This window comes from Chiloscyllium plagiosum, chromosome 19 (genome assembly GCF_004010195.1).
Source record: "Chiloscyllium plagiosum isolate BGI_BamShark_2017 chromosome 19, ASM401019v2, whole genome shotgun sequence".
NCBI lineage: Eukaryota > Metazoa > Chordata > Chondrichthyes > Orectolobiformes > Hemiscylliidae > Chiloscyllium > Chiloscyllium plagiosum.
In genome coordinates, this window is record NC_057728.1 from 37,003,428 (window position 1) to 37,025,774 (window position 22,347).

The window sequence follows — 22,347 nt, forward strand, 5'->3', positions numbered from 1 at the left end:
CAGTTTTGGGGTTAGACTATCATCTCTATAGTTCCTGATATAATGTGTACTTTCAACTAATGGGGATTTAGCAATCCCTAAACTAGAGGGTGTTACATGAATTAAGATCAATAACTTGATTACTAAACGGGACTGATATTAGCGGAACACAAATGAAGTAATTGCGTGAGTTTTTAATGCTCGCATTGTTGACATTGATTTCGCCATCTCAGAGAAAGGGAGTCGGGGTGTGTGTGTGTGTGTGTGTAAAACAGAGTGTCAGTTGCTGTCAGGTCTTTTGACCTTGAAGAATATCCCGAGGTTTTGGCAAAACTCATTTTTCGATCAGTCTTTGATCTCGGTTTTGAAAAAGGCCAACATTCCAGGTTCTGACAATGCGGTTCTGTGTTGCTGATGGAAGCCGTGATTACAAGGGTTGGTGAACAGCCTTGCTGAAGAGGCTGGTGAGTCAGTGCCCACCTCTTCCCAACCCAAAACAACCTACAGGGCACAGGCAGCAATCAGCGGTGTAACATCCATGACCATCTCAAACCACTTTCACGTAATCGTAGAACAGTAGTGTTAGGAGGTGGTTTATTCAAACCCATGAACAAGGAGAGAGAGAGAAAAACTTGTTTTAACATCACATGCAAGTGTCATGTTCGATTAGTATTTATTTCTTGACATTAGGACAAGGTCACTTCCCACCAAATAGAATACATGTTACAATCGTCCCATATCACATTATTAAATCCTGGGACTCCGATTAATTTCTTCCCCATTGCAAAACCTTAATCTGAAACTAGTAAATCAACATTAGAACAGACAGACATGCTAGAACCAGGCATAACTTCAGATTTCCGTGGGCTAATAAATTCTTATCTGTAATAACAGAATAAAATCCACTGGTTTCTTGTTACATAAAAGAAGACATTAAATGCGAATAGTGAGGCGCAGTTTCCTCTGATCAAGTTGCCATGTTTAGATTTGCTGAAATGTTCAGGCGGATCAGAAAAACCAAACAAGTTAAAGCACCAAACCTTCAATAAATAAAACAATTAGCGAGCTGTAGTTGCCTAGATTTTGCAAATGGTCATTACTGAAATCACAGAATGTAGTCTTAGGCCAGTCACGCGTTGCTGACCGTACGGCCAATTTTAAACGGAGTCCGTTTAGTTTACACCTCTCGCCTCTCTCAACAGAGGGTTTTGTCTATATTTATTGAATTGCTTCAAAATGACTCCCATGATTTGGAGATATAGAATGTTTAGACATATCAAATTAGATGCTACACTATGATGCAGAATGGTTGGACCTTTGGTGCACAATGTCATCTTCGTTCTCAAGGAAACTGTACCATTCTTTTACAAATAAGTTTAGTTTCAAATAAATTCGCAATTTCCCTTCTGGCTGAAGGTCAGCATAATCAGAGGGAAATCGAACACATATTTTGGGGTAATTTCGGTTATGATGAAACGATTCAATTAAAGCGCAAGGTGAAATGTATTTTCTTTCCTTAAAGTTCATCACCAGCAAGTCGGCAAGCTCTTTGCCTGTACACAATCTCCAGACATTTAAATCAAATGTTCACTGCTTTGAAACCTTGAGTGTTTTGCCAATGGGAGTTTTGTGTTTAGAAAGAAGCTTCAAATTGCCAAACTGGTGCAGCCTTCTTCACAACAATTCCAATAGGTTTTTGATTTTGGAAAGGGGGTGGAATTCTGCGTTTCCATCACTTCAATAATGTATGTCTCAAAGAAGAAGGTTCCCTCGGAGTGCAATTAATGGATTAAAGGGCTCCTTGGATTTCAGCATCTTCCCTGCAGAAACCTCGACAGTTTCTTGCTCATTTTCTACAGTATTCCGGGTCTCAACAATGGAAAACGGAATGAAGTAAAGCTCATGTATTGATTAATAAACTGTTGGGAGATTAAGTCAGAATAGAGAGCCATGTTTAGCCCTAGTCAGATTATAGTCATGACCGTTGCAACGTGTTTGAGAAACGGTTTCATTTATTATCGCAGACGTTTATAGACATTTGATTTAAATGTCTGGAGATTGTGTACAGGCAAAGAGCTTGCCGACTTGCTGGTGATGAACTTTAAGGAAAGAAAATACATTTCACCTTGCGCTTTAATTGAATCGTTTCATCATAACCGAAATTACCCCAAAATATGTGTTCGATTTCCCTCTGATTATGCTGACCTTCAGCCAGAAGGGAAATTGCGAATTTATTTGAAACTAAACTTATTTGTAAAAGAATGGTACAGTTTCCAGGTGTTCCCTGAAACGCTGGACATGTTCCTTCGAAAAGTACATCTCTTTTTCCAATTGTTGTCGTCAGATGGACCTGTGAATTCCTCGGTTTGTTATGATTTACGGCGATCAGGAATAAACCTCAGCGATTATATACAACGCTCAAAGGTTAAGAGGCTTGTATTTATTTTAATCAAGCTGCTCAGGCACACATCTGGAACAGGTGAGGCCTGAACCCGGGCTTCTTGTGGGAACACTGCCACTGCACCACAAGAACTTCTGGGGGGTGGGGATCCTTCATACTCAACAAAGCACCGATGTACCGGAAAAAGGAACCTGTATAAGAACAATTGAAGCGGTTTCTCCTTGCCAATAATTTGATACCAAAGTAATCTACAGCCTGTCCAATGGACGTTATGTAATCGTAAACTGAGTGTTTTCGACTGATAGGAAGGGAATATTTTAAACGCAGTCTGCACCACTTGCACAACCCACTTGTATTATGTAATGTAATCTACAGAGGTTCAATATATTCGTACAGGTACATAGCTCTGTACCACATGTAACACAGTGAAAATACAGATCTAGTAAACTTTACCCACCAAATCGAATTACTTTGTATATGGTAGTTTCTACAAATTGGATATTCCCATTGGCTGGAAGTTTATACTATTGTCCTGACAGTCTGGATGCTGTTAACATGAAACTAAAAAAAACTTGTGTTGTTCGAGCTGTAACAATCAACACAGGTTCTTAATCCTTACTTACATGTTACTTTATAATTAAGATGCTTCCAGTTAGTGAGTGGAAAATAATCAAACTCTGTCCCTCGAACGACTATGCTGTTATCTACATCGATGTGGGGCCGGTAGCAGAGTGCTTCTAGATAGATTTGCTGGCTAAATTGTTCTGTTAAGTGCCTCATTAGGTCTCCTTTCGGATTCCAAACAATTCATGAAGAAGAACTGAACAAAAATTCTGGCCTAAACTCTTCAAATGCCGTAATTTTGGCGCTAATCTCGATACACGTTGCTTATGGAAAGACGAAATGAAATCAGCATCAGTCTTAGAATAATTAAAGATGTGAGCTTCAGAATACACAGCCTCGTTTTTCAGAGTGAGCCACCAATTCCACAACCTTTTTCGTTAAATACTCGTTTAAACAAATGAAAGGTACATTGATCACAGCACTGCCCTTTGATGTGAAGGGCACAGCTTGTCACTGGCCACCCGGGTGTTTTCCTATCTTCCTGGTGGTGGAAATTGAATTCGTGCACTTTGTGTCTCTCACTAAAAAAAATAAAAAAATAAACAGGAGATTAAATAAAAAGAGGAAGAAAGAAAAAAAATGAAAGGTACATGAGTATGAATTTCTTTGCCCTGATTTTTTGACACTTTAATATTTGACTATTGCTGCAGCGATTGTGTCGACAGTGCGCTGTATCTTCCAAACAGCATAAGGAAAGCAACTGAAACAAAACTCAACGAATGCAAAAAAAAAGACACGCCACTACAATTTTATTTGTAAATTGTAACATCTTCCGGGAGACTCAATGTCTTTATTTGTAAGGTCAGTTGCATTCTCTTTAGATCCTGATTGCACTTTTAATTGGTTTAGTGGGAAATGCATATTGGGGCCCGTTTCCAATTGGAAGGTAGGAGCAAATTATTGTAAATGCTGGAATCCATACAGAAAACAACAAATGCTGGAGATCGCAGCGGGTCAGACTGTGGAGAGAGGGCAAGCAGAGCTGATGAAGTTTTCAAGCAGTCAGTCTAAATGACTGGACCGAGAACACGGCCACATTTCAAACAGGGGGCCACGGTTTCAAGGAAAGCAATAATTTGTCACGTCCAGCGGACCTCAGAACGGCTCTCAACCTCTGAAGCCGAAGAGTGGGCTTTGACAAGAAGCCGCACTAGCTCAAGTACATCGGAGGATGCATGAAGCGATTAACAGAAGCGGAAAATGATGGGCAGGTTTTACTTTGCAAGCAGCCCCCCCCCCCCAAGAACTCGTCATCCCACCCCACCCCACCCCCGTCAGCAATCGAAACATCCGATACAATTTAACATGTCTGCAAATTCAACCCATTAAAAAAAATACATTACCTGCTTGCTTGGTGATAAAAAGAAGTTAATATCGACAAAAAAACAACCATTCTGTATTCGAACACATTTTATTAGATTAGATTCCCTACAGTGTGGAAACAGACCCTTCGGCCCAACCAGACCACACCGACCCTCCGAAGAGTAACCCATCTAGACCCATTTCCCTTTGACTAGTGCACCTAACACAATGGGCAATTTAGCATGGCCGATTAGCATGTGCAGGTCAGGTGAAACCCCGAGCACCTGGAGGAAACCCACACAGATACGGAGAGAATGTGCAAACTCCACACAGACAGTCGCCCGAGGCTGGAATCGAACCTGGTACCCTGGTGCTGGCACCGTGCTGCCCTTTTCGTTCATAAAGCTCTGCTTATGTTACACATTATCATTTGGAGGTGCCGGTGTAGGACTGGGATGTACAAAGTTAAAAATCACACAATACCAGGTTATAGTCCAACAGCACTAATTGGAAGCACTAGCTTTCGGAGCGCTGCTCCTTCATCAGGTGGTTGTGAGCAGCGCTCCGAAAGCTAGTGATTCCAATCAAACCTGTTGGACTATAACCTGTTATTGTGTGATTTTTAACTTTACACATTATACACCATGAAGTGAAATAATTAGATGGATAAGTAATTGCTTCATGGAAATAAATCCGGTCAAAATTAAATGCTACCAAAAAGTGGCAGTTATTTCGGTTCGTTTAATTTTCACTGAAGAACATGTCCATACACCAGTAACTGGGCGGGTTGTTTTCCAGACTACATAGCAGGAGGAAGTACTTGCCTAGAACTCCTTTCGGTAAAGGATTAAAAGCGTTAAATCTTAATAAGTGTTAGGTCCGGACAAGAAGAAACGAGGGTTGTGCCAACACTGGGGCCAATTAAAGGCCGTTTAAATCCCCCTGTCTGGCCCAGCCTGACACACACATACTCGGATCTTCGGCACGTCTTTAGTCCTGCTATTGGCTCTCCCAGTTTCTGAGGTTCCACTAACAGTACGAAATAATAAAACGCACTATAAACAGGTGCACGCACTTTCAGAAAGTCTGCTATAAATGGGAAAGGTGAATCCAACAAGAGGGCTTTGCAGATAAGCGCATTGTGATATTAAATTTGAAACATATCAGGGAGAGGGAACCCTCTCGTGCGCACCTTCCCTTTCAAATGCCAATTTTATGACAATGATACACTGTCATGGGCTCAATGAGGAGCTAAAAGGTGACACTAACAAGAATAGAGAGTAACTGCAAACCCAGTTCACCAGATAGTTACATCATTTTTTTCTTTAAATAACGCTCTCAGTAGGGTAGGGGATTCGGGTGTAAGTGAGTATCGTTCTCTCGTTGTAGACATCATAACCAGCTTGTCCGTTGAACTGAACAGTTTTCGAAAAGTACGTTTTCGATCACGGTGAGCACTTTTCCGGTTTCTCAACTTTTTTTAAACGTTAGTCAACGCCAAATTACAGCATGGGGTAGTTGTGAGGCCAATCCACATTGGATCCATTAAGCAGGATCAAAATGGATCAATTTATCGGATCTTCCATCTCTCAATCTCCCAAACGCTTCTCTCTCCTAATTCGCACTAAATCTCATTTACCTCCAAGGTTCTTTTCGTTGATGAGTTCGGCACCCAGTTAAGAAACGCTCCGTTTATAAAACACTCCCCCTGCTTTCCAACCGACTCACCACCTTGACCCTCCACTAGTTATACAGCCCTCCGTACACCATTCCCTCTAATTAGCCTTCACTACCTGTCTGACGCCTTGCACAGTCCTTTTAAGATTAGTAAACACGCGCGCTTCTTGCCGGAGCCAGAACCAAATTGAATTGAACTAGAAAAGGGAAGTAAGGAGATGATGGCATGGGACTCACAGGGTCACTACTTCTGTGCCGTAGTTCTGAGCCAGAAGGTCCAGATTCAAGCCCCAACTGCTCCAGCCGTGTGCAATAGCACCTCTGAACATGCTGATTAGTGAATAAATGAGGTGTGGGCTAACAAGGCAAGGGGCTGCACTATGCATGGCAGGACTGAAGATGAGAGAGAGTTTGGTGTGCAAAAGGCATATTGTATAGGTACTTGCCTTATGAACCAAGGTGTAGAAATCAAGAGCAAGAAGGTCGCACTGGAACTGTGTAAAAGGCTGGTTAGGCCTTGTGCAGTTTTAGTCACCACTTCGTAGGAGGGATGTGATTGGACTAGAGAAAGGGCAAGGGAGATTTACAGAATGCTGTCTGGATTGGAGGGCCCGAGCTATAAGATTAGAGAGACTGGGAGTATTTCCATAGAGCAGTGAATTACGAGAGAAAACCTGGTACAGGTGTACAGATCAAGAGGGCCAATAACTGGGGCAAAGCTTTATTTTTCCACTGATGGTCGTGAGAATCTGGAACTTACTACCAGAAAGTGTGATTGTGTCAGAACCTCTTGTAACATAAAGCAATATTTGGATGTTCACTTGCTTTACGAGACTTTTCAGGGCTACGGACTAGAAGATGGAAATGGGATTAGTGCAGTCAAATATTTGTTGAGTGACATAAACATATTGAAGTGAATGGCCTCATTCTGTGCTGTAAACATCTATGGGAATGGGTTATGACAGTTTGATCCCTTCAACTTAATAGGAATGATACCTCAAGCCACCAGCCTCTCTAATCAGATCTCTTCAACACACCTGATTACAACCCCTGGGCCATTAGCAGTCATACTTTCAGTTGCCCAAACCTTAAACTCGAGAATTCCTCTTCCCCAACTCCTCCCTCCATTTCTTGCCTTCTTTGAGTTGTAACTTGAAACCTACCTGTCTGACCAAGCTTTTGGTTAGCTTACCTGCTATCATAGTTGACGGAGTGTCAATTTTTGATAACATTCCTGCAAAAGCAATTTATATTTTGCATCTGAATCCTTGAGTTGATGTGGAAATGTGAAGTCCTTTTGCACTGCAATTATCAATGACACCATACAACCAAGTTGATATTAAGAGCCAAAACACAGAGCAGTGGAAACATTATTCTTGATATTGTATGGGTAAACAGGACACTTCACACTCTGTGTACAAGAACCCATTTCTCGGCTGTTGAATTAAGGATCAAACATCTCTAATCCTCCAATTGTCCCATCTAAGATGATCCATAATCTAGGCTTTGCCTTAACTAAGGAGAGGGGAATGATATAGTCAAAACAATGATGTAGTAATATGTAGTGGATTTAGATGCACCAATGGGAAAAGAAATAGAATAGGTTTAGTATTCCTTGAGACAATTTGCAGATACCAAATGCAAAAATAACTTGTGTGCCTACTGGAGCAACTTTACAAAGCATTGTCCCAATTGTCTGTTTTCCCATTCACTGCCTGATTAGCAACTGCATATATGTTCACAATATAGGTTCTTCTGGTGCATTTATAGCATTCCTACCTCCAGATCAGATTACAAGCCCCACCTGCTCCAGATGTGTCACAACATATCTGAACAGATTGTTTAATAACATCTACAAGGTCACAATAGGGCTGTTGCGACACAATGGTGGTGTCCCGACCACTGATTTGGAAGATCTGGGTTCAAATGTCACTACCCCCATTTCATAACACAGCTGAGGAATCTGAAATAATTAAGCGCTTTTGTAGTGCCTGGATCCAAGAGGTATGATATCCATCCTAAGAAAGCTAAACAGTTTGCTTGAAAATATCTTCAGTGCACAAAATGGGTAGCCATGGAAAGCAGTGGACAGCTTCAGTTGGAGAGCTAGGTTACTGCTGAGGGCAGTACAAGGGTGCCTCAAATGGAAGTTAATTTTCACAGATTGATAAGTATTCTGGGTATGGAGAGGTTGAGTAGCTTGGATTTAGATAAGATTTTGATTTAGAAGAATGAGAAGACCACCTTATTAAACTCATAAAAGATTGTTCGGTTGCTTAACAGGGTACACATGTAGAGGTGGTTTCTCCATATTTCAGAGTCTAGGACCAGATAGCATAATCTCAGAATAACGGGGAACCCATTTAAAACAGATGAGGAAAACTGTTTGATCTCAGAAAGTGGAATTCTTTATTGTTGAGAACTGTAGAGGTTGGGTCATTAAGCATATTCATGTCTGAGATAGACAGATTTTTAATAAATAAGGAAATCAAAGGGTCAGCACAAAAGTGAAGGTGTAGTTGAGGATTATCAGGTCAGCCAAGATCTCATTAAATGCAGAGCAGATATGTTGGACCAAATAGCCCACTTCTGCTTCTACATCTTATGGTCTTACACTAGTACCTTTCTTGATATATATATTGATGACCTTGACTTCGTATGCATCAAAATTTATAAGGATTGTTGACTATGAGGTTAAACCAAGACTGAGTGAGGACAGAGATAGGCTGATGGCACAGGTGGACACAGAGTCATAGAGATGTACAGCATGGAAACAGACCCTTTGGTCCAACCCAACCATGCCAACCAGATATCTCAACCCAATCTAGTCCTACCTGCCAACACCCAGCCCATATTCCTCCAAACCCTTCCTATTCATTTACCCATCCAAATGCCTCAAATGTTGCAATTGTACCAGCCTCCACCACTTCTTCTGGCAGCTCATTCCATACACGTACCACCCTCTGTGTGAAACAGTTGCCCCTTAGGTCTCTTTTTTAAAAAATCTTTCCCCTCTCACCCTAAACCTCTACCCTCTAGTTCTGGACTCCCCGACTCAAGGGAAAAGACTTTGTATATTTATCCTATCCATTCCCCTCATAATTTTGTAAACCTTTACAAAGGTCACCCCTCAGTCTCCGACGCTCCAGGAAAAACAGCCCCAGCTTGTTCAGCCTCACCCTATAGCTCAAAACCTCCAACCTTGGCAACACCCTTGTAAATTGTTTCTGAATCTTTTCAAGTTTCACACCATGCTTCCGATAGGATATCACAGAGTTGGTCACCGGAGATGGGGACCGAGGTCAAGGAAGGGGAGGGAGGTGTCTGCAATGGTCTAGGTGAACTTAAGGTCAGAGTGGAAGGCGTTAATGAACCATCTTGGACACCTTTCTCTCCTTCCTGGACCTCTCCCTCTCTGGTAATCTATTTCAAACCCACAGCTACTTGGTCCAAACCTCCTCCCACCCTCACCACTCCTGTAAAAATGTGATCCCTTACTTCTAATTCCTCTGCAGCATCTGCTCCTAGTAGAGCAATTCTACAGCAGGACATTCCAGATGGCCTAGTTCTAGGACCGCAATTTCCCCTCCCACGTGATCTACAATGCCCTCCAGCACATCTCCTCCACTTCCCATAACTCTGCCCTTGAACACCAGCCTTCCAGCCACAACGACGACAGAATCCCCTGGTCCTCACCTTCCGCTCTGGTAATATCGAGATAGTGTGCATTATCCTCCACCATTCCCATCACCTACAATTACATATATTACGCCAGACATATTTCCCTCGACACCCCTATCTGCATTCCACAGAGACCATTCCCTCCTTGACTCCCTTGTTAGGTCCATGTACCCCCTCCACCAACTCACCCTCCACACCCGGCACCTTCCCTTTCTGCCACAACAGATGTAAAACCTGTGCCCACACGTTTCCCCTCATCTCTGTCCAATGGCCCAAAGGATCTTTTCACAACTGCAGAGATTTTCCTGCACATCCACCACCTCATCTACTATGTATGTTGCTCTCGATATGGTCTCCTCTACATCGGGGAGACAGAGTATCAACTCGTGAATTATTTCTGGGAACATCTCTGGGACACACACCCAACAACCCCACTACTTTGTGAGCAACCACTTCAACTCCTCCTCCCACTCCACCAAGGGACATGCAAGTCCTGGGCTGCTTCCACCACCAAACCCAAGCTGGAGGAAGAACGCCTCATTTTCCACCTTGGGGCCCATTAATCACATGACATCGCAGACTTAATTAGTTTCCAAATTTCCCCTCTCCCATCTCATTCCAGATCCAACCCTCCAATTCGGCACCAGCCTTCATGACCTGTCCATCTTCCTTTCGACATATCTGCCTCTCCCTTCACTCTATCACAATCACCTCCCCACCTGCATCTACCTATCGCCTTCCCTGCTAGGTCATCCTCAGCTCCAGCCCCAGCCCCAGCCCCACCTCCACCCTCCTATTCATCTCCGAGCTCCCTTCTACACACCCCCACACTCCTGAAGGACTTATGCCCGAAATGTCGACTCTCCTGCTCCTCAGATGCTGCCTGACCTGCTGCGCTTTTCCAGGCCACACTTTTCAACTCTGACTCCGCAGCATCTGCAGTCCTCATTTCCTCTCAGTTACTGTTAAATTACTTGTACATATCGTTTATGGCCGAGATCTAATAAAAATACTTTTCGAACGACAAGTTTTCTTTTTGATATCAAACATTGGCTTAACTTCCGAATGAAAAAATAGAGTGCATGAGGTTCTCATAATTGCAGAAGGCTCATATAGAAAATTATGAAAAACTTGCTAGGCAAGAAAACACATTATTTATATTCAGCAGGTTTTAATACAAGATGAACGTGATAATTAGAGTTACAGCAACTATTTACAAATGTTTCCATCTCAGATACAATATTCGTAATTAACGTTTTTTTTAAATGGCACCATTGTTTTAACTTAAACAAAAATACAATTATGAAAAATAGTAGCACTCTTCATTAAGCAGAATGATGCCAAGAACCAAATCTTTCAAATAAATAAAACCAAGAATGAAAGAAAAAAATCTTAATTTCCAGCTTAATTTCTCAGCACACGTAATTTTATGAGGGAAAAAATAAATCCAGTTCCAAACAGGACAATTGCTACTTTCTTTAAGAATCGATTGGGTTGGAAATAACTTTGCAAGGCTGGTATCCGATTGGGAGCTTGCTCTTGGTCATTCTGCAACTAAAATGGAAAGATACAATTAAAGAGCGTTTTTAAAAATGTATACATACAAATCTTCTTGAAAAACCTGAATGTTAGGGCTTAGCATGAAATCAGCATGAACTCTAGAGGCTGATCAAAGATTTTTCAGTTGAATTAATTTCATGAAATGCATTACAATTTCATTAGAGACTGGCAACTTTAGAAAAAAGGATTCAAAGTACTTAAAGACTGACTCAAGATTACACATTTTCAAACTTTTACTGTAGCCATCTCTACTTTAAATTACAGAAAATTGTCCTTTTATAATTATCACACATTACACACTCTGTAGAATTGTTGCACTTATAGCAATAGCCCACAGTGCTCTCACTTCCAGTGGGTTGCTGTACCTCAACCTTGGAAGGTGGTAACTGTAAGGGATGAGATATTTTCCTCTACTTTTGAAGAGTTCCTAGAAATTACCAGCAACAGTAAAGCTTATTCCAATGATACTTCTTCTACCAACCACACCAGGATGCATCTCCCATAATTGTTTAGATCCTTGCAGAATGAATTTCTGACTGAAGACTATTGCCCTCCTACATCCATTTGCAGAGCTAAAAGCCAAGAATCCTCAACCCTCTATTGAACACAGAGAAACCTTAGACCATTTAAGGTATTCATTAATTTGTAGGGAAGTCTGTAGCCTGATCTCAAAAATGGAAGAATTCAAAGGAAATGTAAAGCACGTTAACTTTGCATTCAGGCAGAAGTACAATTTAGCTATTCCTCTCCAACATCTTTTCATTTTAGAAGCAAATGAACAGTTACAATCCAATTGATGCAGTCTGATAACTCCACCGCCATTCTAGGATTTGGAAGACTCAGTCTACTCATTGAGAACTCAGATTGCTGGCATCGTCTCCAAATGTGAAGACCATTCATCATCTTCTGAGTAAACCAATCTAAAGCTTCCTTTGATTTCTACAATCAGACTATCCAGGCTTGCTGTCAGGCAAACTGCAGAATAGGTCAGTTGACTCCATTATTTACCTCTAATGTAAAGACACAGTTCCAAAATATAATCTCAGTTGCAACAAATGTAACTGTATCATAAATATGCTTCAAACAGTAATTTGGTGATTCATAAAGTGCAGTGAATATAAATGAAGAAGAATTCTGTTATCTTTGAACTGGACAGCTAATTGCATTGAATCATGCTTTATTAACATGCGATTACTCAAATCAATGTCAATTGCAAAGAAGTAATGAGCTCTGATTCAGTCTGCTGTCACACATTAAGAATCTCTATCATGTAGGAGAGTAAAATAATTTCCATCAATTAAATACTCTAATGTGAAGTGGAGAGTTCATTTACTGGATATCAACTTAGAAATCAATAGCTAAAAACAAACTAACTGAGAAGATTTCCACCCTCAACATCAAAATTTATGATGAATAAAGTATAAGAATTACAGAAGGCCAAAAATCTTGTCAAATTCTAAAAATAATGTATTTTAGTCACTGTCAGTGATTTTCTAAAAATCACAATATACTTATGTTTTTTAACTGTAATCTGACTAAAATAAAAAATAACTCTTTAGGAATATGAGTGGAAGAAATTATTGAAAACATATTCATCCTTGGAACATAGAGTTGGCAGTAATACTAACACTTGAGTTATACATTAAACTTTAACGTTTTTGTCTTTGAGCAGCCCAGCCATTCAACCTGATCACTACAGATCTCTTGCCTCAACTCCATTTTCCTGCCTGCTCATAATATCCCTCAGTTCCAGGAGAACAAAATCTGTCTTCTTCATCCTTAAATACACTGAATGATGGAAAATTCACTATCATCTGAGGTAGAGATTGTCAAAAATATAGAACATTAATAAATTTGTCAAATATGATTTTTCATTTGTAAAACCATGTTGAACCTGTTGAATCATATCATGATTGTTTTAAGTGCATTACAAGTTCCATAATAGATTTCAGAAGTCTCTAGACAACTGATGTCAGGCTGACTTACTTGTAGCCATTACATCTGTTGACTTTCAACTGGCTGAGACCATTCAAGAGTTCAGGAAAGTTTGGAGTCATAATCACTGCACCCATTATCTCTGCAGCTCCAGCTTTCCAACCTTGGAACACAGGCAATCAAATGCCAGGAATTTGGCGGCTTTAAATTACTTAAGCTTTGCCAATAATTTTTCTCATTTGCTATTGAGTTTGTCACTCTTATTAGCCTCTTGGTTACCTTGCAAGTAATTTGCGCCTTCAACTGTGAAGACTGACAAAATGTTTGTTCAATACTTCTGCCATTTCCTCATGACAATTGCACTTGTCTCTGTGATTAAAGGATTGACATTTGCTTTAGCTATACATTTGTAAAAGCTCTAATAATCTGGTTTTATGTTCATTTATAGTTTGTGGTCATATTCTAATTTTCTCCTGTTGTCAACTTGTTGATTGCCCTTGCTGGTTTTAAAAACTTCCCCAATTCTATTAGTAATGTTTAGGCATTGCTCTCTTCTTTGCAGCATTATAACCATAACATAACACTATACTCAACTTACCCAGCAGATCATTGGAGGGATCCTTCATATTTTTGTTGAATACAGTGAATTATTTCTTTAAATGTTTCTCACTATTCATTTACCACAATGCCACATTTACCCTTTAGTGTATTCATCCAACCAACCTCAGCCAGCTCACCCCTCATATCTACAGATTAATTTAAGATTTTTGTTTAGGAGTGGATTTAGTCACTGTGAAGCCTAATGTGGAATTTAATATTATAATCACATTTTTTCAGAGAATCTTTCACTATCAGGTTACTAATTAAATCATTGTACAACACTAGATACAAAATGGCTTTATCCCTAATGTCAATTTATCAACAATGTTCCAGGGAACTGTCACAAAAACATTGTTAAATAAAAACCTTTCAGAACAGTTTTGCTATTCGATTTGTTCCCTCAACATGAAGAATTAAACCTTACCATGTTATGTTTCTCAGAAGCTCCAAATGATTCATGCTCAATGCCCGTTCAATGATATAACTGTTGTTAGTGGGGCTATAAACTGCTCCCAGTAACTTTGTTTCTGATTACCAACACCGAATGGACATACCGATCTTTTGAACTGATTTCTTTCTTCACACTTGTACTTCCCATCCTTTTCTATCAGGGCTAATGCTTCTTTTCCCATTCTGTCTAAATGCTATGCATGATGGAATTATTTGGCTACTGGAAAGATGTTTAAAAAACAATGAATACTTCTTTCCAGCTCATCAAGGAAATAAGTAAGAATGGTGAAAATGTCAAAATTTCACAATAGAACTCTTCACATTGACAGCTTGCCCAAGTGGTTGACCAATTTATCTACATGTATCATTAATGGTGCTTCCATTCTAACCAGCAGTCAGAAATAAATGAAGATTGGAATCCTGGTAACATTAATACAATAGGTAATGCACAGCTAAGAACTTAAGTGGAAATGTTGTTCTGCTTGTGGCCACTTGATTTCCTATCATGGGTAACTGATTGCAATTAGATGATTCAACAGCAGTTGCTGTATTTCTCTCCTCTGTGCTACTGTCTGCAAATTGTACTATTTTAGCTGCTTGTTAATTAACTTTTTAATCTATTTTATGGATTAATTGTAGTTCTATACTATGCTCTGAAACCTATCTCAGATTGGCAGTCATTAGATCTCATTTAAATTTAAAACGCATAACAATGTAGCAATAAGTAAAAAATGAAGCATATTATTTTGAAAAATCTTGCCATGGCTTAACTTTTGTTTCAGACAAAATCACAATGAAGAGATTTGATTGAAAATTCAGTGATGCACTGTTGGAAGTGTCATCCTTTCAAAAATGCATTAATCCACCGCTCCATTTGCTTTTTCAGGTGGGTGTAAAAGATCCTAAGGCAATATTTTAAAGATGCATTGAGGAGTTTATCCCTGGTACCCTGCCAATATTTATCCCTCAATCAAACTCACTAAAAATAAGTGGTGTGCCCGTTACCATGGTGAGGAAGCTGACTATGAGCATATTGGGTGCTGCATTTTAAAAATTTCTTTATTCATGGGACGCAAGTATGATTGGCAGGGCTGGGAAATATTTCAGCCTGATCATTTGCACTCTCATGCTGGTCTCTCTGCCATCACTGAGAATGCGCATATTCATAAAACGTCTTCCCAATGTAGGTAATTTAATCACTCACCACCATCCACATTTGAATATGCCAACGGAAGAACTTTGATTTGATCTGCTAATTATGGGTCACTCCAATCTATTGATTATCAGATCATGTAGATCTGCCAATAATATGCTGGCTCTGCTATTCAGCATACTTATACTCCTGTATTTCAGACTAAAGCTCAGTTTTGGTTGTTTCTGGCCAATATCTCTCAGCTGCATAGAACTGTTGTCACACAACAATGTGAAATGCCCTTCACAGGGAACAAACAGGCCTTGCAAAATAACTATTTTCCTTAAGGTGTGTGTATACATGGCTACATAGGAATCTAAAAGGGACATTGTAGCAAACAAGCTGTTTACAGCAAAGAGAAATTTGAGAAAACATTGCTCCTGGCACATATCAGGAATAGTTGCTTGATTAAACGGGAATGGTAAAGTCTGGGACATGGTAGGCTATGAAATTATAGATTGTGGTGGAATATAATTCTGCATCTAAAGATGACCCAGCGTGTCTCCTGAATGCTCAGATTTGTGCTGCTAAACCTATTCTAGATTTACTCCATTTTGCACAGTGGTAGCACCAGACAATACAATCAAGATAAAGCATTAGGATGAAACATTGGACCAGATTTTCTGAGAGAAAAATTTTTTTTACAGATTGCCACTTTGGCCTTGCTGCTATGAAAGAGGGGAACGCCGTATAAATTTCACTCAATGTCTGGAATCCATTGGGACCTTTATTCTATGACTGTTCTCAGTTCAAGGAATACCATTGTACAAATTTACAGATTGCTTTTTCAAATTTATTTTGATGCAGAAAACGTATTAACAATTTAAACACTTTAATTATTCTGAGTTTGGGATAAAACTCACTTTGAGCTCAATCAGCAGCCACCATCCAAAACCAAAATGATAAATAACTATAGCTTTAAAGATAGGAACTAAATTATTGATTCTAAGCTTAAAAAAAGTAAAATTTCTCAGAGAACCAGTCAAAGCTACAATGCCCATTAAGGTGTGTTCATTAACTCGTGTTGCTATTTTGTAGATATTTTGTAACCCATGTGATTTAATGCTTCAAGAAAATCACTCTGCCCTAAATTCCTGTTCAACTATTAAAAGTGACATGGTGCTCCTTCAAAGGTATGTCTGAAGATGATGGACAATCAGCTTAGAATACCGTAACTTCAACAATTATAATTAGAATGACTGTTTGAAAAGATTTATCCTCGGCGGGGGAGGGTGGGAAGGAGGAGGAAGATGTACATAAACAGGTGTCTGGAAAGCAGTGGTAATAAAAAATAACCTCTCTTCTCACGTCAGTTCAAGCATGGAAGTGAGAGATGTGTTGAAACCATGTAGCCAAATGATATTTTCACGACCACTAATGGAGCAGCAACCTTAAATTTGGGATATCTGAAATGCCATGATCTCGATTTGATCAAAGTATTAATATTTATTCTTTCCAGTGGATCCTTATTGGGAAGCTAGTAAATATGCCTGCCCATAGCTCAGGATTCCTGATAGCAGCTTCCAGTTCCATAACCCAGCAGATGTGCTAAGTGCTTTAGTGACCTCCAAATCTGATCTAAGAATCCTATTTGTAGCCATTGTTTTCAGAAGTGAAAGGAGAAAATAGGGAAATCCCTATTTCAGCCTTGGATCATTTCAAACAAATTTAATAATTACTATCTTCAACCTGACTCATTAACCTTACCAGTACTATGAAAGCTGATCTGGGATAATTATTGATGGAAACTGAAAGAACTGTGGATACTGGAAATCAGAAACAAAAACAGAAATTGCAGGAGAAGCTCAGCAGGTGTGGCAGCATCTGTGGAAGAAATCAGAGTTAATGTTTCGAGTCCAGTGACCTTTTCTCAGAATTGGGAAACATCCCAAATGCTGCCAGAACTGCTGAGCTTCTCCATCAATTTCCGTTTTTGTTTCTAATTACTGTTGGACCTTGATTTTATACTTAACTGCCAAAAAATATTCCCTCACAATGTATTTTCCTGCACTCCTAAACTCCTTTGGGTAACCAATTTTAAATAGCGGATGGCTGATAATTTCCAACTTATATAGGCGATCTTAAGTTCTACTCAACTAAGTTTGCTAACTCGAGCTGTCTTTTTGAGCACTGCAATTAAAGTATATACTTCAATTAAACAAAAATACTAAATCAAGAGTTTTCGAGCAATTTATAGATTTTACAGAGAATATTTCATATATACAGCCCCTTTAATGTCAGGATGTTTTCATATGTAACATTATGCATTAAAAGTAAATATTAACTCTTCGTCAGGTTCTTTTCATAATAATTGCTAGATCTCCACATGGCTTCATTCAGTAACAGATTCTTTGCTGACACTAATACTCCATTTGCTGCATCTCTAAATTTATTCCCACTCCAACAGTCAATTACTTTCAAGTGACACTTTCTGCCAAATGCCTGTCAATATGTTGTTAGTTCCCAAATGACTGATGTGGTGTTAACATACAGCCTTGACCTCTCCACCCTTGCATCTCTGTCACCACTTAAGTGTTATCCACATTATATCTGATCTACAGTCTTTTTACAAGGTTGTAGAGAAAATTCTACTTTAAAAATATGTTTTATAAGAACTACTAAAATCTACTGATTTAAAACTGCACAAGTGCCTGAACACTTCCCTTTACCTTTAGCAGAACATTCCTCAATCTCTGCACTTCTTTATCCAGATCCTGAATACATTTAACCAGGTCTTCACAGGCCAAAGCAGACTTTCGGTCAGGGTCTACATCCAGTACTCTCTGAAAATAGGGAGATAAATGTGATGCAAACTGAAATTAATAGTACGAGATAATCAGTGGGGGGAAAAAAAGTCAAATCTTTGGCTTCAAGTTGAATGCCAAGTGATCTGATATCACACAAGCAAAATGAAAGCTTTCCTCAGAGACACATTTAAGATGAGCTGTTTTGCACTGGACTCTCTTGTTACTTCTTATATAAATTTCTAAATGAATATTGTTACAAATTGCCAGGTGCCGCCATAATTTTTTTTTAAATGTAATTATCAAGATCTTCTTTAATTCTTGGACCAAAGACAAGCCTTCAGGTTTTATTCAACAAACCACAGCAAAACGTGATGGTTTTTCCAATTCGCAGGACAAGGAAGCAGGCCCTGAATTCATCTCAGCCAGAACGTGGATTGAATCCCAGATTCTTTCTAATTAATCTGTTCAGAGATGTTATGACACAGCTCTGGAACAGGTGGGGCTTGAACCCAAGCCTCCTGGCTCAGAGGCAGTGTAGAGGAAGGTAAAAGATCCTCGGTACCAATCTCATCCACATCCTAGCTATCCAGCCAATTGTGCTGACCAGCTAACCCATTATTGAGAGGCCACATGAATAATAAATTAATTTCTGTGTATTTTCAAGTATTCAACCCAGATTGGTGTGGTGGGGAGGAGTGGGGGAATCCAACAGATCTGTTCAATAACTTTGACAATAATTTGTGTACAGATGGTGGAAAAAGGGGAGATTGGGTTCATCTATTGAGTAGCCGAGGTGGAATATTTGTCCAGTCTGAACACGGTCACTTTGGATAGGAACCACAGGCCGCTGATATTCATGGACTATAACTTAGCTTGAGTTGCCTTCCATCTTAAGAGGATTAAAAATTGGATGTAAAAATTTTGGTATGATGGAAAAATATTTACCTTTTCAGCATTAATGTAATGTAATGAAATGTAATGTCTGAGTTCTTTCCTAAAAATTAGAACATTTAAATTTTTTAACATTAGTCAATGTAATTTAAAAAGGTCTATTTAATAGGCAACATAGAACTGTTTAGTTTTCTGAATGATCAAAATAAAGGCACATTCTGCAATGGTAAAGGAGAATAGAACATTTCCTCTTAAACATACCAGTTCTGAATTGGTTGATAACTGGTTAGCCACATTCTGAACTGTTAACTTCAAGTGACCACAGTGCTTCTTCAGCTTGATCAAAAATTTTGTAAGTTCTTCACTGCTTGAAAAGAAACAAAATAAGTTTATTATGTAAGTTATCTAAAACATAAACCAACAGTCAATGCTATGATCTTGGTAGAGACCAGTAACAAGGTTTTTATAAGATCCAAAATCCCAAATGTTTATGAAAAGAATGAACTTATTAGGATTATGGTTTAAAACAAGAGATTTGCTATATCAAAATCAAAGACAAACATGGAAAGTAAAGTATAGATAAATACTCCATCTTAAACAGTCAGTTCCATAAAATTAATAAAGATACGATGAATAGTTACTTATTCTGTGATCAGGACTTAACTCAGGTTTTCTTCTACACCCATTTAACTTGTATCCCAAAAAACTTCATGTTAGATTCTTCTAAAGATGTCCACTTATTGAAGATTAGACCATAAGATATAGAATTTAAATTAGGTCATTTGGCCCATTGAGTCTGTTCTGGTTTTGTTCATGGCTGATAATATTTCTCAATCCAATCTCCCACCTTTCCCTTGTAACCTTTGATCCTCTTACTAATCAAGAACCTATCTCTATCTTAAATACAGTCAACGACCTGGCCTCCGTGGTAATGACTTCCACAAATACACTATCCTCTGGCTGAAGAAATTCCTCCTGATTTTGGTTCTAAAGGATTATCCATTCGCTCAGAGTCTTTCCTACTAGTGGAGAGATCTTCTCCACATCTGCTCTATTCAGAGCCCTCAGTATTCTGTAAGGTTCAGTGAGAATCTCTCATTCTTCGAAACTCCACTGAGTACAGACCAAGAGTCCTCAACTGCTCCTCATATGATGAGGCCCAAAAGTGCTTACAATACTCCAAACACGTTTGACCAGAACCATATACAGACTTGCAGTAAATCCCTGCTCTAACCGTCTCAAAATGAATCCTTCATAAAATTGTAGAAGAGACAAAATTTCTCAGGCATCCCACGTAGTTTTGGCAGAGGTTTTCTCTTTAGATCTCCTCCAACCATTCCACATTTGTAGACTCCCAATTTAATATAGGAATAGCTAAGATCTTCAATATAGATACTTTGGGACACAACTCTCTGGGTTCTACTCTTCTTTAATTCTGCACTCTTTTGTCTATGAACTCACTCTCTCTCTCCTCAGCTTGGCTATCCCGGAAGTTCAATTCACAGTGAAGCTAATCTTTCCATTAACCAAGGTTTTTTTAAAAAAAAACCTTTTAGCCAGCAGAATTTCAACTGAATTCTGCTTTAAAGAAATGTTGCCTCTAGCCAGCTTGTCTAAATCCTAAAACAAACTGAACAGAACCAAATCAACAGACTTATTGAATCCAATAATTAGCTTGGGAACATAGCAAAGAGGAGTAGGCCATTTGATTCCTCAAGCCTGCTCTGCCATTCAAACAGATTGTGGCTGATCATCTACCTTTGTGACATTTTCTCCACTACTCCGGTATCCCTCGATGTCACTAGTTTCCAGAAATCTACCAATTTCTATCTTGAACAGGTTCAATGATTGAACTTCCATTGCACTTTCAGAGACAGAATTCAAATATATATACAAACCCAGAGTGCAGAAATTGCTCCTCATTTCAGTTTTGAGTGGTGCCCCTTATTTTGAGACTGCCTCTGCTCTGGACTCACTGCTCATCATTCTTTGAAATTCTAGAGAATATAGGTCAATCTCTTCTTATATGCAATCCTGTTTTCCAAGGATTAGTCTGGCAAACCACACTGCATTTCCTCTATGGCAAGCACATCCTTCCTTAGATGAGACACCAAATTGTACATAATGCTCCAGCTGCAGGCTCACTCATAATTTCAGCAGGAGATCTTCACTCCTGTACTCAGATCCTCTTTGCAATGAAAGCCAATTATCAGTTACCTTTCTATTTGCTTGCAATCTTCTGGTTGATCCTCTTTTTCCTCTGTATAGACCAGCTAACTAATCACATGATCATTTACTGGAAGCAAGCTGCTGCTCCCCAGAAACCTCTAAAGGGGGCCATTTCCCTAACCTCATGGGCCATCACAATATCAACATTTTCAGTTAAGATTTTACTTCTATGGGCAAGTAAAACCTTCATGTCTCTGTGTGCAATGTGGTTGAAAAATGTGGTGTTGGAAAAACACAGCAGGCCAGGCAGCATCCGAGGAGCAGGAGAATCGACGTTTCGGGCGTAAGCCCTTCTTCAGGAATGAGGAGGGTGTGCCAGGCGGCCTGAGATAAAAGGTAGGGGGAAGGGAATTTGGGGGATGGGGCGCTGGGAATACAATAGGTAGAAGGAGGTGAGGGTGAGGGTGATAGGCCGGAAAGGGGATGGGGGCGGAGAGGTCGGGAGGAAGATTGCAGGTCAAGAGGGCGGTGCTGAATCCGAGAGTTGGGACTGAGATAAGGTGGGGGGAGGGGAAATGAAGAAGCTGGAGAAATCTATATTCATCCGGATGCTTGGAGGGTTCCGAGGTGGAAGATGAGGCGCTCTTCCTCCAGGCGTCGTGTGGCCAGGGTCTGGCGATGGAGGAGGCCAAGGACCTGCATGTCACTGGCGGAGTGGGGGGGGAAGCTAAAGTGTTCAGCCATGAGGCGGTTGAGTTGGTTGGTGCGGGTGTCCCAGAGGTGTTCCCTGAAACGTTCTGCAAGTAAGCGGCCCCTCTCCCCAATGTAGAGGAGACCACATCGGGTGCAGCGGATACAGAAAATGATGTGTGTGGTGGTGCAGGTGAATTTGTGACGGATATAGAAGGATCCATTGGGGCCTTGGAGGGAAGTGTGGGGGGAGGTGTGGGCGCAAGTTTTGCATTTCTTGCGGTTGCAGGGGAAGGTGCCGGGAGTGGAGGTTGGGTTGGTGGAGGGTGAGGACCTGACGAGGGAGTCGCAGAGGGAATGGTCGCTTCTGAATGCTGATAGAGGTGGAGAGGGAAATATAACCCTGGTGGTGGGGTCTGTCTGGAGGTGGCGGAAATGGCGGAGGATGC

At 40.0% G+C, this 22,347-nt stretch overlaps 1 protein-coding gene across 5 annotated transcripts in view; it reads right to left on the reverse strand.

Moving 5' to 3' along the window:
* Positions 1 to 10,815: 10,815 nt before the first annotated feature.
* The window catches only part of asz1 (ankyrin repeat, SAM and basic leucine zipper domain containing 1), a 170,037-nt gene continuing 158,505 nt past the window's right edge, over positions 10,816 to 22,347 (reverse strand). For 4 of the 5 annotated variants that reach the window (XM_043709586.1, XM_043709587.1, XM_043709585.1 and 1 more), the window contains 3 exons: positions 19,301 to 19,406; positions 18,071 to 18,184; positions 10,816 to 11,218 (listed from right to left, as the gene is read on the reverse strand). In XM_043709586.1, coding sequence (XP_043565521.1) covers positions 11,069 to 11,218; positions 18,071 to 18,184; positions 19,301 to 19,406 — 370 coding nt within the window. In that variant the 3' untranslated portion in view covers positions 10,816 to 11,068. The remainder of the gene's footprint in view (positions 11,219 to 18,070; positions 18,185 to 19,300; positions 19,407 to 22,347) is intronic. The other variant, XM_043709584.1, reaches the window with a different exon arrangement.